A 17722-nucleotide genomic window follows, 5' to 3' on the forward strand; every position below is an offset into this window, starting at 1 on the left:
TATCCGCTGCATTTGCAACGTCTTCCCTCAACTGTGAAACTCTTCGATATATAAAATGATAATCGAAAGGAGAATTTCTTCCGCAGAAATCAGCTAAAGACAACAAATCATCCGCAATCCCTCTGAAAACACATTCAGATTCACCTGCTATTTTTGCGTCGCTCGCCTCGAACCCGTCTTCAAACTCCCGCTAATGACGTATGGTCTCTCTAACTGTCCAATGACAGTGCGTGTTACATTTACAAGTGGGAGACAGGCGAAAGGTGATTGGTTGCTCCCACGTGTGTACTGTCCAATGCCATTTTTTAACTCGATTGACAAATGGATAAAGAAAAGCATTTGGCAAACCGACAAAGAAAAGCATTTGGCAAATAGATAGAGAAATGGTTTGCGAAATGCTTTAAAAAAAGCGATTTAACATGTGCCTTTAAAATGATTTATTAAAGTACTTTTTATTGCTTTATTAATCTACGTTTAAAAACATTAATTAAATAAACAATTTTAAATGTGTCTATTTATTTATACATTTAAAATGTTTTTATTTATTTATTGTTTTATGGTTTTATTGCAATACATTTAAAAACACGAATTAAATAAACAACTTTAAAAATGTCTATTAATTTGTCCATTTAAAAGTGATTTATTTATATCAATTTTTATGTTTGGATTATTAAATTGATATATTGAATCTTCATTTTATTTTTAAGTGGCACTCCTGGTCCTCCATACATAAGAGCTTTGATGGAGAATATGGCACATTGGGGATTTTTAAAATATGTGAAAGAGCTCTAAAAAATAAATAAAAGTAAATATTTATAAAAACTGTTGAAATTTTCTAAATAGAAAAATTGAGAAACGAGTTCCCTGATTATTTATTAATTAAAATGTACCCCCCCTCCCCACAACTAAATGAATACATTTAAAGGGACAAGAATGCATACTAAAATACCATTTTTGTTCCAATTCATGAAAACGTGCCACTCAAATATTTAAGAGCACCGTGAACACTTGCAGTATGCAGTCGATTTATTATGCATAGTTGAATAGCACTCTGGTGGAACTGACGGAAAGACTGCACACAGTTCTGTGGGAAAATCACAGAGGTCTTTGCAAGCGACTTCACTTTTTGGGACTGTAGTGTGCGAGAGGCGAGCCCTGGACGTAAGTGAGAATGGCGTTCTGGAGGAAGCTGGCTCTCTGCGCCTCGTCCTCACGAATGCGCTGGATCTCTCCTTCTCTAATGCGCAGCCGCTCCAGCAGAGAGGAGATCTCACTCTCTTTGTCCAGAAGGGCCTCTCTGTGGGCGGTGCTGAGAACTGATCCAAAACACAAACACAGTGTCAATGAGCCTGCAACAGGCATCAGGTTACATAAACACACAGACAGAACAAGACCAAGTCTTGCAGTTAGCCTTCACTATGTAAAATTAGACAATTACAAGACACTTTTATAAACTATTCAGTGCGGGGCAACGATTAATCGCATCCAAAATAAAAGTTTGTTTATATAATATATGTGTGTGTACTGTGTGATGGATTTTTTAATTAATCATAACTAACATTTATTTTTCTTGCAGGAATGACATCCATATGCTTCTGAATTCTAAACGTTTCCAAACCCTTTGGTCAAAAAACTCTCACTCAGTGTGTGTGTGTGTGTGTGTGTGTGTGTGTTAGTGAATCATGTCCGAATATAACAAAAGGGGAAATTCATTTAGACTGATGTCTAGGTTTACAAACTAGTGACTTTAACGTAACAAAGTGAAGTAATCAAGAAAACAGAGTTTGCTTCTGCCTAGTAATTGAAGGGTTTGCATATGAAGAACCAATCAAATTGTAGGGAAATGATGTAATGTATCATGTCACTTTTCGTCATGCTCCTATTCTATAAAAACTGAAGTATTATTTTTGCTGGTGGGATTCTCTCCTCCGCTCGTGATTAAAGCATAATCAAAGGCATTGTCTGGAGTCTGTCTAGTTAATGCTGCGCAGCAAGTTAGTTAGTGAAGCTTACTAGACACTATGATAGTGTTATAGGAAAAGTGACGAGACGTCCTCCAACTCGAAGCCAGTTCTCGACTGTAGACGCAGAGCTAGAGTATAAAGATTATTAAGTGTCGACTGTAGACGCTTGGGTGTCTAATGGAGAAGTCCCAGGTAAATTTGAGTCAGGGGCGAAAGAAGGGAAAAATCTACCACAATTGTGTATAATTATTTTGTATATAAATAAATACACGCATATGCATGTATATATTTAAAAAAATGTGTTATTTCTATATAAAATATTTATATATAATATAAATTATCTCTATATATATACACATGCAAATATTTCTTAAATATATGCATGTATATGTGTGTATTTATATACAAAATAATTATACACAGTTTTCATAAACACAAACTTTTATTTTGGATGCGATTAATCGTCGCTCAGCACTGAAACTATTGTAAAGCTTAAAGAGGCGTAATCTCGTTTACCCTTGATCTCTCTCTCCAGAGCAGCGATCTTCTCCTTCAGGCCGATCTGTGTGGTCCTCTCGGCCTGCAGGTGCCCGATCTGCTCCTGAAGCTCCACACGCACACGCGACACTTCTGACACTTTCTCCTGCTCTTTACCTGCAAGCTCCTGTGGTTAAGACACAAGACATTCATTTATTCAAATCAGGGTTAGCACTGTTAACTACAACGAAAAATTATAAAAAACATTAATTTCTTGAAATAAACATTAAATTAAAATACAATATGATTAAAAAATATTCTGTTGAAGTACTAAAATAACTGGAACTTAAAGTGTTAGTTCACCCAAAAATGAAAACTCTGTCATCGTTTACTCACCCTCATGTCGTCCTAACCTCGTAAGACTTTCATTCATCTTCAGGACACAAATGAAGATATTTTTGATGAAATCTGAGAGCTTTCTGATCCCCATAGAGAGCAACGCTACAACCACATTCGAGGCGCAGAAAGGTAATAAAGACATTAAATAGTTCATGTGACTACACTGTTAATGTTATGAAGCGACGAGAATACTTATTGTGCGCAAAAAACAAACAAAAATAACGACTTTATTCAACATTTTCTTCATTTCTGTGTCAGTCTCTGATGCTGTTGACGGTGTAAACGGTGCAGCACTTCCTGGTTCTGCGTCAGAACGCTGCCTCACTATTGGCTGGCTCCTGCGTCAGCATCACACGCATGTGATGTGGTGCTCACGTGACCAGCGAGGCTTAGAAATTAATTACAGAAGTTTCATTTTTGGGTGAACTAACCCTTTAACGCTTGGGTAGGCAATGTTTTTCAACACTTTTTGTTACACTGTTTGAAACATTTCACATCCCGATAGCAATCAATAACAGTGGTCTGAATATTAAAACATGTACATATATCTTCTGTGGAAGTCTCAGGATCTCAAAATCACACAGTCACTGCTAGAAAGGATTCGAATACGCAAAAGATGCTGGAAAACTAAAGAAGTTAAGTAACATTGGGCAGTTTAACTGCTCAGGACAAACAAGGGACTCGAGAACAGCAGTGGATCATCCAGGAAACGACATCAAGGGTTAAGAATCATGAATCATTAAGAATCAAGGGTATGTAAACTTGAATGTGGTCGTTTTTTTTTTTTTTGTCTGGTGTGGACTATATGTAAACATCTTTTATGTAAAATATCTTATTTAGGTCAATAGTAAATAAAAAATAACAGGCATTTTGTATGATCCCTCTTATTTTGTTAAAACATTTAGCAAATTCTGCAAGGTGTATGTAAACATTTGAGCATGACTGTGTGTGTGTGTGTGTGTGTGTGTGTATATATTATACACATTAATTGTTTGTGGTGGTTAACCTGCAATTTACACTTTAATACTGAAAAGTAAAACTGACTGCCCCTGACTAACTGCTAGTGGGTCACACTAGAACTTAAGACACTGTCTTAACTTAATGTGGTTCCAGAGAACATACAACAGGGTTTTAAACAAATGCATTAAAGCTAGAACAACTATTGATTTTAATCTACAGGTCCTTCTCAAAAAATTTGCAAATTGTGATTAAGTTCATTATTTTCCATAATGTAATGATAAAAATTACACTTTCATATATTTTAGATTCATTGCACACCAACTGAAATATTTCAGGTCTTTTATTGTTTTAATACTGATGATTTTGGCATACAGCTCATGAAAACCCAAAATTCCTATCTCAAAAAATTAGCATATTTCATCCGACCAATAAAATAAGTTTTTAATACAAAAAAAGTCAACCTTCAAATAATTATGTTCAGTTATGCAATCAATACTTGGTCGATAATCCTTTTGCAGAAATGACTGCTTCAATGCGGCGTGGCATGGAGGCAATCAGCCTGTGGCACTGCTGAGGTGTTATGGAGGCCCAGGATGCTTCGATAGCGGCCTTAAGCTCATCCAGAGTGTTGGGTCTTGCGTCTCTTCACAATATCCCACAGATTCTCTATGGGGTTCAGGTCAGGAGAGTTGGCAGGCCAATTGAGCACAGTAATACCATGGTCAGTAAACCATTTACGAGTGGTTTTGGCACTGTGAGCAGGTGCCAGGTCGTGCTGAAAAATGAAATCTTCATCTCCATAAAGCTTTTCAGCAGATGGAAGCATGAAGTGCTCCAAAATCTCCTGATAGCTGCATTGACCCTGCCCTTGATAAAACACAGTGGACCAACACCAGCAGCTGACATGGCACCCCAGACCATCACTGACTGTAGGTACTTGACACTGGACTTCAGGCATTTTGGCATTTCCTTCTCCCCAGTCTTCCTCCAGACTCTGGCACCTTGATTTCCGAATGACATGCGAAATTTGCTTTCATCCGAAAAAAGTACTTTGGACCACTGAGCAACAGTCCAGTGCTGCTTCTCTGTAGCCCAGGTCAGGCGCTTCTGCCGCTGTTTCTGGTTCAAAAGTGGCTTGACCTGGGGAATGCGGCACCTGTAGCCCATTTCCTGCACACGCCTGTGGACGGTGGCTCTGGATGTTTCTACTCCAGACTCAGTCCACTGCTTCCGCAGGTTCCCCAAGGTCTGGAATCGGTCCTTCTCCACAATCTTCCTCAGGGTCCGGTCACCTCTTCTCGTTGTGCAGCGTTTTTTGCCACACTTTTTCCTTCCCACAGACTTCCCACTGAGGTGCCTTGATACAGCACTCTGGGAACAGCCTAGTTGATCAGAAATGTCTTTGTGTCTTACCCTCTTGCTTGAGGGTGTCAATGATGGCCTTCTGGACAGCAGTCAGGTCGGCAGTCTTACCCATGATTGCGGTTTTGAGTAATGAAACAGGCTGGGAGTTTTTAAAAGCCTCAGGAATCTTTTGCAGGTGTTTAGAGTTAATTAGTTGATTCAGATGATTAGGTTAAAAGCTTGTTTAGAGACCCTTTTCATGATATGCTAATTTTTTGAGATAGGAATTTTGGGTTTTCATGAGCTGTATGCCAAAATCATCAGTATTAAAACAATAAAAGACCTGAAATATTTCAGTTGGTGTGCAATGAATCTAAAATATATGAAAGTTTAATTTTATCATTACATTATGGAAAATAACGAACTTTATCACAATATGCTAATTTTTTGAGAAGGACCTGTATAATTAATTAGTATGATGATTGATTTAACCTATCATTACTGTAAATGAAAATAAGAATGAAATGACTGTGCTGGAGTCCCGCGGGTGGAGGAGCTCAGCATGTCTCCACAGGAGTCAGTACCTGCTGTAGCTCCTCTATCCTGCGGCGGAGCGAGTCCATCTCGATGTTCTGCTGGCCCACTCTGGCGTGCAGCTCAGAGAGCGTCTGTTTCTGCTGGGTGCAGTGGTTCTGCGACTCGTCCCGAGACTGACGAACCGCCCGCAGTTTCTCCTCCAGGCTGGTCAGGTGCTGCCGCTGCAGAGCGATCAGAAGATCTTGTGGTTCTGATGGACAATACTGCTAATGTGGTAATATTTCCAGAAGCGTTTGCATACCTCCTCCAGGCGCACTTGGGCTCGCACTTTCCCAAGCTCCTCCTCGGCTTGAGCTCTCTCAGTCACTAGAGACGCTTTCGCTCTGCTGAGATCCTGCATGCAAAAGACAAACTATGACTCAAGTGCAAATGTGATTCTTCATTCTGTGAATCTTCTTAATGTATCATTTAAAAACGATGATATTCCATAACCAATAATAAGGCCGACGTTTTGATTTTCAACAAAAAAACGGACAGCACTGTGAAATTGACACTGCTGCAGTTTTTAATACTTAGAGTTCCCGGTGAAAACAGTTACGCTGGTCGCATGAAAAAAAAATGCATTTGTGGACACTCAACCTTAGTTTTCAATTGGAATGAATAGTTCACCAAAACATGAAACTTTTTTCATTAATTATTCTCATTCCAAAACTTAACCGTTTTGTTTTTGCAAGGAAAACAAAAGTGGAATTTAACAAGTGACAAGGACATCATAAAGCATTATAAAAGTGTTGCATGTTTACTGCTGTCATATTTTTTGTTTGTCCTTTTTGGAGCTCAACATCACCCGCTCACTATGAACTGTCACTGCATAGCAAATGCTATTGAATGAGCACTTTTTATAACCATATATGGGTTTGGAACAAGACGAGTACATAATGACACATTGTTAATGTTTGAAAGTGATAGTTCTGCAGAGATGATGTATTTTTGTATACAAGGCATTTTCGCACTCACGGTTTCAGCGTCCCGAAGACAACGATTTTTTTAATGGTTTTTGGTTAAATGGCTGAAATAAGATCTGTGGTGAACACAAGCTCAAGATATTTTCACATTTTACTCTACAACATAAAATACATCAGTAATACCTCACTGGTGATTTTTTTTTACTTGTCTTTAAAAAGGCTGTTGGCTAAATGAGACTACAGAGGTTGTGGGATCATCTACTCACTAGTCACTTTCACAGCCTCATCGTGTTTATAATCGCGCTCTATTGCAAACTATTATAACTCAAACTTTTAGGGAAAATGTTTTAAAGAAAGGCTGAAAGAGTTAATGGTGATGTTGAAATCGTGACCGTGGTGTAGTTTGTTTGCTTTTTACTTCTGGAGAATGTAGTCAGACTTCATTTGTGAAGATTATCATGATCAACAAAACATATAAGACTCATAAACTTTAGAGCTTATATTCTGCAATAATCCAAAAGCCAATGGACAGATCCTATTGGGGTTTTGTCGAAGGAACCAGGGTCACGCCAACTTATGGTTTGTATACATCATCACTGTAGCACTCTATATTTCATTAATCTTGAGGTTAGTTTTGGGAATACTCTTGTCTACTTCTTCTAATTGGATCCGCTGTCCCTCCAGTTTGAGGATGCGTTCTTGAAGAGCTCTTTCACTTTCTTCCTGGTGCCTTGTCAGGTGATCCACCTGGAGAAAAAAGGATATTATATGTTTAGCAGCAGCAGTGACTAAAGATGTAAGTAAAAATATCTGGGTTTCACATCTTCACCTCCTTCTGTCGCAAACTGTCCACGTCTTCAAGTGCCTGCTTGGATCTTCTCTTCTCCATGTCCAGCCGTTCTAACGGAACAAAGGAAACATTCCCAATTTAAAACCAATCTGAAATACAATCTATTGTACCCGAGTTGGAAGTCATGTGACACCTTCGGTTTGGGCGAGTCGCAGCTTGAGTTCAGCAGTGGTGTTTGTGAGTTCCTGCTTCAGCTCAAAGATCTGATCCTGTTGTGTTTTACATCTGCGTTCGCTCTCCTCCAGCTGTAAGTTGTAAAGGTTCTGGTTAAATCACACACACTCAAGACGCTCCATCATATGTAATGCTTCGTCTCTGTACCTTGTTCCGAAGCTGGAGGTTCTTCTCTGACAGACTGTTCCCCTCCTTCAAAAGCTTGGCTTCCCTCAGAGCGCTATCCTACAAACCAGAACCCATTAGAAATTAATTACCATAAATGAATACAGAGTTAAAAAAACTAGTATTATATTGTTATCATCAACAAAACTTTGGAGTTGCTAAGAATTTTTATTTTTTGAAAGAAGTCTCTTTTGCTTAGCAAGGCTGCATTTAATTATAATACCGTGAAATATTATTACAAGTTAAAATAACTGTTTTCTATGTGAATATATTGTAAACTGTAATTTATTCCTGTGATCAAAGCTGAATTTTCAGCATTATTACTCCAGTCTTCAGTGTCACATGATCCTTCGGAATTCATTCTATTATGCTAATTTCAGGCTTCCTATTTCCGAATTACATACTTTTCCAGACTCAAATGTCCAGACCATATTTAACATAAATGGCTCATACAGCAATATATTTGGTATAATAGTACAGTTAGCAGTAAATATCTTTATTTTCCCAGGTTTTTTTTTTTGGGGGGGGGATTCTCAAAGTTATAATATGCTTATATGATGAGAAGAAACCCAAAACACTTTATAACCTGAATATATTCACTTCTGATACATCAGTTTGATACTGTAAATTAGGGGTGTAACTATTCAAATTACTCACAGTTCAGTTTTTATCATGGTTTTAGTCACGTTTCGGTACGGTTTCGCTATGTTCTATGTTCAGGGAATAAAGGACTACAGTCAAGTAAAAATAAATAAATCAAACTAAAAGCAACAAGTTCAAGACTGAGTTCCCTTTTGCGTCTTGCGCTCGAATGTTTTTTGGCAAGGCTAAAATGAGTTTAGTTTAAACACAGATAGCAAGGTGTGCTGTTGACTCGAGCGTTATCAACACTCAGGTGATGACTGTAAATGACGGCTCATATTAGAACATACTATTGAACAAAGTATAGGGGAAGCCAGGATGTGTATCCATCGACAGAAACATACATTAGCCGAACTCTGTCTGTCTGTTTTATTTATGTTCAACAATTTTCAACTCGATGCAAGAGCGTGCCGAACCTTGGGTGGAGAACGGTATGGTACTGAGAACCATTACAACCCTACTGTAAATATGTCACTAACAATCACTAAATGATCACTAAACTTCTGCCATGAAAACACTCTGCTTTTATGACACATTTATTTTTAGAAAACTGAATAGGGGAAGAAACATTTCTGATTATCAATGTTATGCTTAATATTTTTGTGGAATCTGAAATAAAAAAAATTCATGATTATTTGAACAACGGAAAGTTCAAAAGAACCGAATTTATTTGAAATCGAAATTTAATTGAATTTAGTTGTGTTCGACAATCACTAAACTTCTGCCATAAAAACACTCTGCTTTTATGATACATTTATTTTTAGAAAACTGAATAGGGGCAATAGTCTGGAAAGTGGAAACATCATTTTTTTTCTCCATACTTATCCAGGTCTGGAAATTATTCAAATCAAATTCCATACTTTTCCAAACATATTTGCTGCTCAAGAAACATTTCTGATTATCAATGTTATGCTTAATATTTTTGTGGAATCTGTAAGACATTTTTTTTCCTGATTATTTGAACAAAAAGTTGAAAAGAACAGAATTTACTTGAAATCGAAATTATATAAATACATTTAAAATAGGATTACTGCCGCCAAAACTTTTGAAAAGTAGTGGATGTATACGTGTATAATAATATATGATAAAAAAATGAACCACTTCCATTCATAAATAATAATAACCAATCTTCTTATATTAATCAGTTATATTTTTGTTTTCGAATTAAAAAACATTCAAATGTATTTTTTGTGCGTGTGATTTAATAATGCATTCATCAGAGGATTAAGGACTAAAGGAAAAAATTCAAAAGATGAACCAGTAACATGGTGTAAAAACAATGCGCTGGATACCTCCTGCTCTTTCTTGATCTCTCTGGACTGTCGGTCTCTGAGCTGGGTTTTCTCCATCTGAACTCGAGTCAGCAGTTCACCCAGGTCATGAGTCTTCTGCTCCGCCAGAGCAAGAGCAGCCTCCGTCATCTGCAGTCTGAACAGCAAAACAAACACACTTCACCTGCGTGAAACATCCCAAAGTACAAAAGACAACTCAACGTAGAACATGTATGGATGCCCACTTGGCTGTGAGAGAATTCACAGATGATTTCTGCTCGCTCAGTGCTTCTTTTAACTGCCCTAGACGCATCGATGAATTTCTGCAAGAAATCCAAAACCACATGCTGTCATCATTCCATCATTTAGTCACCTAAAAAGCAGGTTTGGTTCAACTTAGTAACACTAACCTGCTGCTTCTTCCCATCTCGTCTTTCTGTCTGTCAATGGTATCCATGAGACTAAGAAACTTCAGGCCACATGGAGAGAAGGGCTGTTAGCTGTCAATCCACCCACAGTTTAAGCGAATAATCCCAGCCACCCTCACCTGTCGGCCCTTCTCCTCCTTTAGGAGCTGGATCTCTTTGCTGAGCACTTGAGTCCTGCTCCGGCTGTCTCGAAGTGTGGACTGCCTGTCTGCATTGTGATTCATGGACTGTTCTGGGAATAAGAATAAGAAGTGTACACAAATTTAAGGCATCTTAACACAGCCATGTTAATGTTGCTCTAAAGCAGTGTTACTCATTGCGCGGCTCGGGAGCCGCATGCGGCTCGCCAAGCTTTCATTTGTGTCTCGCATGGCGGTAAATAATACAGTGATATGATCAAGCAGTCACTACAGATATTTCATAAAAACATTTAAAAAGAAGTAGGACTATAACATAACCCATTAAAAACTCAAAGTGTCAGCTCTATTTTCAAATAATTTTGATCGGATTGAAAGGGGTGGTTTATCGAGAGAACATGTTCACTTGATCGATTGAAAACCGAAACTGAAAGGACGCCGTCCGTCGCGCTGAACGCGCTGTTGTTCTGATGAATAAAGTGTCGTATAAACGAGTGTCACGTCGTTCTATAATTCTCCTTTCACTCAGTATCTGTGAAGTGAAGCAGGACAACGGCTCACCAGTCCTTGTTTCAGATTCTCATCCACAGACGACTGATTTTGGGCATTTTTACTGCGTGATCAATACAAACAGCACGGCATAACGGTTCATCATAGTCTCCAAATTATGACCAGAATTTGATATTAAGTCTGCTGTTTAAAACAAGTAAAGAACCAATGTAGGAAAATGGTTATTACGCAACAACAGCGGGAAACTTTGTATATTTGTGCAGTGTGCGAATGTCAAAAAACCTATTCCCAATTTGAATCTTTTGACTTATAAACGTGCACATCACCCCGATCATGCATCATATCACGATGTTAAGCATTCATGTAAACTACAATACATTCAGATTAATCAATCACAATGAATTCAGACCGATTGAAACAAAAGTTGTGCATGTAAACATATCCAGTCCCTGCGGAGTTGCCAGTTATGGCGGTATTTCCAGCTCTTAACGCCGCATGTGCTCTTGGATGATTAGATACATGAGGGGCTAATGTAGAAAAAAATAACTTAATGTCATTCTGGGATGAATCTATTCTGGAAATCCTGCTTTTTTTGTCATTAAGGGAAATCATCTTGTCTCAGTTACAAATTTGACTGGTAAATCATTAAAAAAAAAATATATTTATTGCATTGCATATTGAATGTTCAGGGGTGACATATTAATAAACAGACATGGTATTTATGACTGGATGTAACTTTTTATACTTTCCTGTAAAAATGGCTCTCCTACTGACTTTGTCCTATCAGTGCGGCTCTCATGAAAAAAATAGTGAAGACCACTTGCTCTAAAGCGAAATCTCTGTCTGCTCAAGACTCTGTGTAAAGTCACAAGATCTGTTCTTATAAAAAAATCTTTGAATTAAAGCTGCAGTAAGTGATTTCTGAGAAATGCTGTTGAAAGCGGATTGGACAGAGCACCACAACACACACTTGTAGCCAATCAGCAGTAGGGAGCAGTAGGGAGAGAGAGAGAGAGAGTGAGCAAGAGGGACATTTTGAAAAAAAAAAGACTGTAGAAACAGAAATGGCTGAGAGACATTACAAAAGAGAAAAGCTGATAAGAATATCACTGGAAAAAGAAAGGGTAATGATCAGGCAAGAGCTTTAGTTATACTTAAATATAAGCTGGTGGTGACTAACAACCAACTCTTTCTTGCTTGTATATATTCGTGTGTACTGAATGTCCAGTTTTTGTTCTTCGTTCGTCATTTTTGCATTATTTTTCGCAAAGATTTCAGATATCAAAAAGGTTTCTCAGAAATCGGTACCTTTACACCAAGACACTACAGGTAAAACCATTTTTTTAAAAGCAACTGGTCAGTTTTGAGATTTTGGGCTATTTTGCTTCCATAACATCATCTTTCAAACTAGTAGAAAGAAAACATCCAAAGTGAACATTTAAGTGGTATGTGTCTGTAAATTTCAATTACAATATATATCTGTAAAAAGGATTTAACAGTTTTATGACAATCTATATTCTGAATGTTTTTGCTGAGGAGTTTGTTCATTTATATAATACTTCATTCCTAAAATGGTGAAAGTTAATTTTTTCTGGTTAAGAGTATTTTCTGATTTATGCAATGATAAAAAAAAAGAGATCCAAAATCCTCTCTGTAAAAACCTTGAATATGTCAACAAAATGAAACAAGAATTTTGAACCCAGCTTTGAATCCAGTGTTTAGATTTCTGTTCTGGAAATGTATGCGAAAATATGATTGCCTTAACATTTCAAAAACCTTATAATACAAAACAATTGTCTTAATGTGATTACTCATCCAGGGAAAGTATGGTGAGATCTACCCTATTCACCTGCAGTGTCTTGCCTTAAATGTGTGTAACAGCTGCGGTTGAGAGTCAGCCTCACCGATGGCTCTGAGCGTGTCACTGGGAATGTTGTTTCCAGCCATCTCCAGTTTGAGCAGTGTGCGGTTCTGCTGCATTGCCTCCAGCAGAGATCGGCCTCCCAGCAGCCCCATGTTGTTCCATCTGACATCTGCAAACACATCAGACTCAGCTTATGATTTTGAACGACACTTTTATAGAGACTGCACTCAAAAGGAACCATTTCTCGACCAGTGGACCTCAACCATTGTTTATTTGAAGGCCCTCCTCATTCACAATTTCTACATGAAAAATACATTTTAGAGCTTGAACTAGAAATATGTAAAATAACCAAATAATAAGAAATATCTTGATTTTTAGTTGTTTTAGCTTATTTTCATGGTTATTTGAAATACTTTTAAGTCATATTGAGGCCCCCCGGTTGAGAGCCACTGTTCAACACAATACTTATTGTAGAGCTGAGCACCAATAGAAAAATGAACATGCTTTTCAAGACTTTTTTTTTAAATGTAATCATTTTACATTATAGTTTCCAGGTCGGAAATCATCCTTTTAAAATTCCCTGATATTTTCATGTCTGCACAAATGACGTCATGAACTTTAGATGTTTAGATCTGTGATAATTAAGTTTTACTACAAAGGCTGTAATTAATTAATTACATACATGTACTGTATGATGTTATAAAGATTTCTATTTCAAATAAATGCTGCTCTTTTGATCTTTCTATTCATTAAAGAATCCTGAAAATGAATCAGAGTTTCCATAAAAATATATGAAGCCGTTTTCAACACTGATGACAAGAAATGTTTCTTGAGCATCAAATCATCACATTAGAATGATTTCTGAAGGATCATGTGACACTGAAGACTGGAGTAATGATGCTGAAAATCCAACTTTGATCACAGGAATAAATTACAGTTTACAATATAATCAAATAGAAAATAATTATTTTACATTGTTATAATATTTCAAAATATTACAGTTTTTATTGTATTTTTGATCAAATAAATGCAGCCTTGGTGAGCAGAAGAGTCTTCTTTTAAAAACATTTTAAAACAATCTTACAGACCCAAAGGTAGTGTATTGAGCCATCAATAGGGCATATCAGTTACTGATTTAAAAAAAAAAGTTAGACCTGTTAACATTCATAAAAAGCATATTAAATATATTTAAATGATTAGTCAGATTTATAAATAAAGATTTGCATACAGACAATAAGCCAAAGAGGCAAAGACTGAGAAATATTGCACACACCACACAGTTGCAATAGCACAATAAGGTTTAAAAAAGAGTGAATGGCATCTTGCTAAACATTTACATTTCATCAGCCTCAAAGAAGTGGGACAACAACAGCACAACACACAGTGCTTGCTGACAGACAACAGTGAGTGTGTAATGTGTTGTTCCCCTCACCCAGCTCTTGCAGAGTGCTGTTCCTCTTGAGCGCCACACACAGCTCCGCGGCCCCCTGGTGGTTCATCTGATTGTTGCGCAGGTCGAGCTGTGTGAGAGAGGTGCTGGACGCCAGACCTTCACAAAATATGGAAAATCCTTCCTCCCACATTCCCAGAGCATTCCACTCCAGCACAAGCCTCCAAGCAAAACAGAAACAATCATTTGATATTTTACAATATTTCCAACAAAACTAAATCCTAAAAGATTTTTTTTGAGATTAAATGATGGTGGCAAACAAAGTAAAACCCTTTTATACTAATATTAACTGTTATGCTATGACGTGGTCATTTTTGTTACTGAATCAAAATTTTCCCCATTTCAACAAAAAAATATTTTTTTTGTACCAGATTCATAGTTGCATGTTATTTCAAATAAAATAAAATGTAATTAAAAAGTAAAAAAAAAAAAAACTTTTCACTTGATGTCATGAAATCCTCTAACTTTCCACATCACCGAGGTAAAATGTCTTGTGAAAGGTTTCTTTTGATTTTAAATGTTAGATAATATACAAATGGGTGATCAAATTAAGACGCATACACGGTTTAGAAACTTTCTTAATGTGGAGGAAAAAAGGAAAGACAATCGTTTGAACAAATCAAACCATTATATGTTAGAAACGATTATTAAAAATCCCTCACCTGCGCAGCGTCTTGTTCCTCACTAATAACTGGCCCAAAGCCTCCGCTCCGGTTCCTCTCATGTTATTGCCCTGTAGAGAAAGTATGTTTTTAGGAAATGCATTACAGACTAAGTATACATTTAAAAGCAAGAGACAGGCCAGTAAAATATGTACATATATAAATGCATAACTTAAATTCACCTTCAGGTCCAAAACTTTCACTGTGGTGTTGGAGCAAAGCCCATTGAGAAGCAGCTTGACACCTGAAGATGGCAGGAAGAGTGTGTTAACTCATTCAAACAGCTGTTTTCTTTTATTTCTTTGCTTTCTAGATATGGAAATCATTGATTAAAAAGGAGTAAGTTAAAATGCTCTATCGAATATTCCCTTTCATGCATTGTTTACTATACCCGTTTGTGAAGGTAAAAGGTCTGCAAAGTTTCAAAGATCAAAGTGCATGAAAAATAAAGTTATTGTCTCCCAAAAGAATGAACCGATTCTGAACTGACTGAAACGAGTCATTCTAGCCTTACTTCCTGTTACAAACCAACGTAGGTTTGTCAGACACACACATTCCCTATCTGACACGCGATGCAAGTGGTCGGCCAATCACAACAGTCTGGGTCATCTGACCAGCAGAGCAGGCTCTCGGAAAGAGACCGGATCCTTTATCGAACCGTTACAGACACTGGGAGAAAAGAGCTGATTCTGCAATGTATATTGTGAAAGAATTAAAGTGTTTTAAAGACCTTCATTTTGCAACTGGAGCTTGAGGTAAGTAGTTTTAAAGTTTAGCCTCATGTCACATTGATCAATACGCCATATCATGTTGCATTTTTATTGGCTAGTCAGTAGATGTAGGTCGTAGCAGCAAACTAACACACTGTGAGATGATCATGATAAAGTTCTGACACTGTCTGAATATTATCACAGGCTATCTTTGGTCATAAGACCGTGATAATAGCCGTCTTTGAACCTCTGTACGACGTACAACCACAGAAATCAGCACGATTCATCATCTTTAGTCTGAGACAGCCCAACATAATGTGTACCGGGCATAAAAGATCCATGCTACGTTTTCAGATTTTGAGTAAATATCACTAAACTGACCAAAAATAAGTCCGGGTCATATTTCACTAAAAAAAAAAAAAAAAGATAAAAAAAAAAATTAAATTTTGCATTATCTTACAAAGCGCCATTATGTATCATATATATTGTTAGATATATAATGTGACTATTTTCATGGCACATTTTACCCATACATTCTAATTTCCATAATGATGTTAGTATTTGTTAATAATGTTAATTGTTTTGCACTGCCTGTAATTTATGCAGATCTTAGTTAAAGGACAATTCCGGCCAAAAATTAACCTAGGGCTAAATAACACATGGGTACCGAGTCGACCGTTCTCTGGGATGCGTTTTCATGATAATCGAATGTACCCAGTTTTAACGTTAGTTTTAGTTTAACCACAGATTAGCTTATAACGCTAGTGTATGGGGCATAGAATAAGTAAAAATAAAAATCGCTAGTTAATACCACTAACAAGGCTCAAAATAGCCCCACACTAACACGGTAGTGTGTCATTTTTACAATAAAAATAAAATAAAAATAGTTTGCAAAATGCAACAAAAACCAAAAAAACGGTCCTACAAACTAACTTTTTTATGCCTTATGCAATATAAAATGTCTTATTTTCCTTCTTTGGATTTTCAGGAATTGTCTGCGAGTTACCTTCCTCGCTGAGCATGCAGTCGCTGAGGATGATCTCAGTGAAGAGCGTGTCGTTCTGCAGTGCTCTTCCCAGCACGCCGCAGGTGTCCACGCTGACGCTCTGCCCGCTCAGGTCCAGTCGACCGGTGCCCGTCACTGTCCTCGTGTCGTGCAGTTGAGCCAGCACTGATTCCTGAGTGTCTATTCCTCCCTCCTTACACAGCCTCAGGTACGACCTCCTGAAGTCCTCCATGACCCCCGTCACCTCTCACTGGGCTGTGGAGAAAAGAAAATGTAAAACACACCAGGAGAGAATGTTATTGAAATGGCAAGCGTCATCAAAATTAATTACAATCTCCTTTCATTTGTATTTTAAACTGTCTTTGCCTGGTTCATTAACTATATCAATTAACTCTATATGACTGTCCTCTTTATATGGCATTGAGTTTTTGGTCGCACTTTATATGTATGTACATCAATAATGTTAGGTAGGTACAATGTACTTGTGTTCATGTTGTATTGCAAAACACTTTTTGAATACAGGTAAGGTTAGGGACAGGTTTGATGGGATTGGTAGGTTTAGGTCAACATTGTTATTATAGATTTAATCACACGCAGGTATATATCTATATATTTTTAAATGTAAGTGCATTGTATCAAATGATTTATTTAAATCTTAGTAAATCGCAGTTAAAGACAATTAATGTAAAGTGTGACAAAGTTTTTTTTATTATTATTATTTATGACAACTAATTCGAGACGGTTAAAAAAGAGCAGTAACGTTAACAGTTACTACAAAGTACTGGAATATTTACTAATCTCTTCTCCCAAAATACATGCTTATTAGACAAAAAAGGGAATTAAAATATTATACTTTATTTCCCATTTGTGATAAGAGGGTTAAAGAAATACAATAAACATCTTCAAGCAGACATACGTTGTTTGCATTTACTTACAATCGAGTCTTGCATACGTGCAAAAATAGTTTACGCGCAACAATCGATTTACATTAGATGGAGAGTCATAAAATGGCAACTAACCTTTCTTTCTGCCGTTAAAATGCATTACTTTATTCAGGGTTGTGGCAGCAGATGCTGTTCAGCTTCTTATTTGCACTATTGTTTCGTTTGACAGTTTAAAGTATCCAGGAAGAGAAACGACTTCCGGTTTGAAACTACAGAATTGTGGGAAATGTAGTTTTAGATGATTCAAATATTGCGGTACATTT

General features: G+C 37.1%; 1 protein-coding gene across 1 annotated transcript; it reads right to left on the reverse strand.

Annotated features, from left to right (window-relative positions):
* Positions 1-831: 831 nt before the first annotated feature.
* lrrc45 (leucine rich repeat containing 45) lies at positions 832-17680 on the reverse strand. Its single transcript, XM_077224710.1, has 18 exons — positions 17535-17680; positions 16516-16770; positions 14982-15043; positions 14800-14870; positions 14120-14298; positions 12728-12856; positions 10296-10408; positions 10159-10217; positions 9994-10071; positions 9770-9905; positions 7818-7895; positions 7630-7741; positions 7476-7546; positions 7301-7393; positions 5983-6075; positions 5729-5902; positions 2481-2628; positions 832-1316 (listed from the first exon to the last, which is right to left on the reverse strand). Exons 2-18 carry the CDS (start codon positions 16745-16747, stop codon positions 1120-1122), a joined length of 2025 nt encoding a protein of 674 aa, XP_077080825.1. The 5' UTR covers positions 16748-16770; positions 17535-17680; the 3' UTR covers positions 832-1119.
* Positions 17681-17722: the final 42 nt, after the last annotated feature.

This window comes from Siphateles boraxobius, unplaced genomic scaffold (assembly GCF_051911475.1).
Source record: "Siphateles boraxobius isolate OS27281-9 unplaced genomic scaffold, OSU_SipBor_1 90, whole genome shotgun sequence".
Lineage (NCBI taxonomy): Eukaryota > Metazoa > Chordata > Actinopteri > Cypriniformes > Leuciscidae > Siphateles > Siphateles boraxobius.

Coding starts and splice junctions, on each gene's coding strand:
- lrrc45 (XM_077224710.1), bottom strand. CDS start 16,747: ATGGAGGACTTCAGGAGGTCGTACCTGAGGCTGTGTAAGGAGGGAGGA. Junction 12,857..14,119: donor CAGCACTCTGCAAGAGCTGG/GTGAGGGGAACA, acceptor ATGTGTTTGCAG/ATGTCAGATGGAACAACATG. Junction 2,629..5,728: donor GGATAGAGGAGCTACAGCAG/GTACTGACTCCT, acceptor TCTTAACCACAG/GAGCTTGCAGGTAAAGAGCA.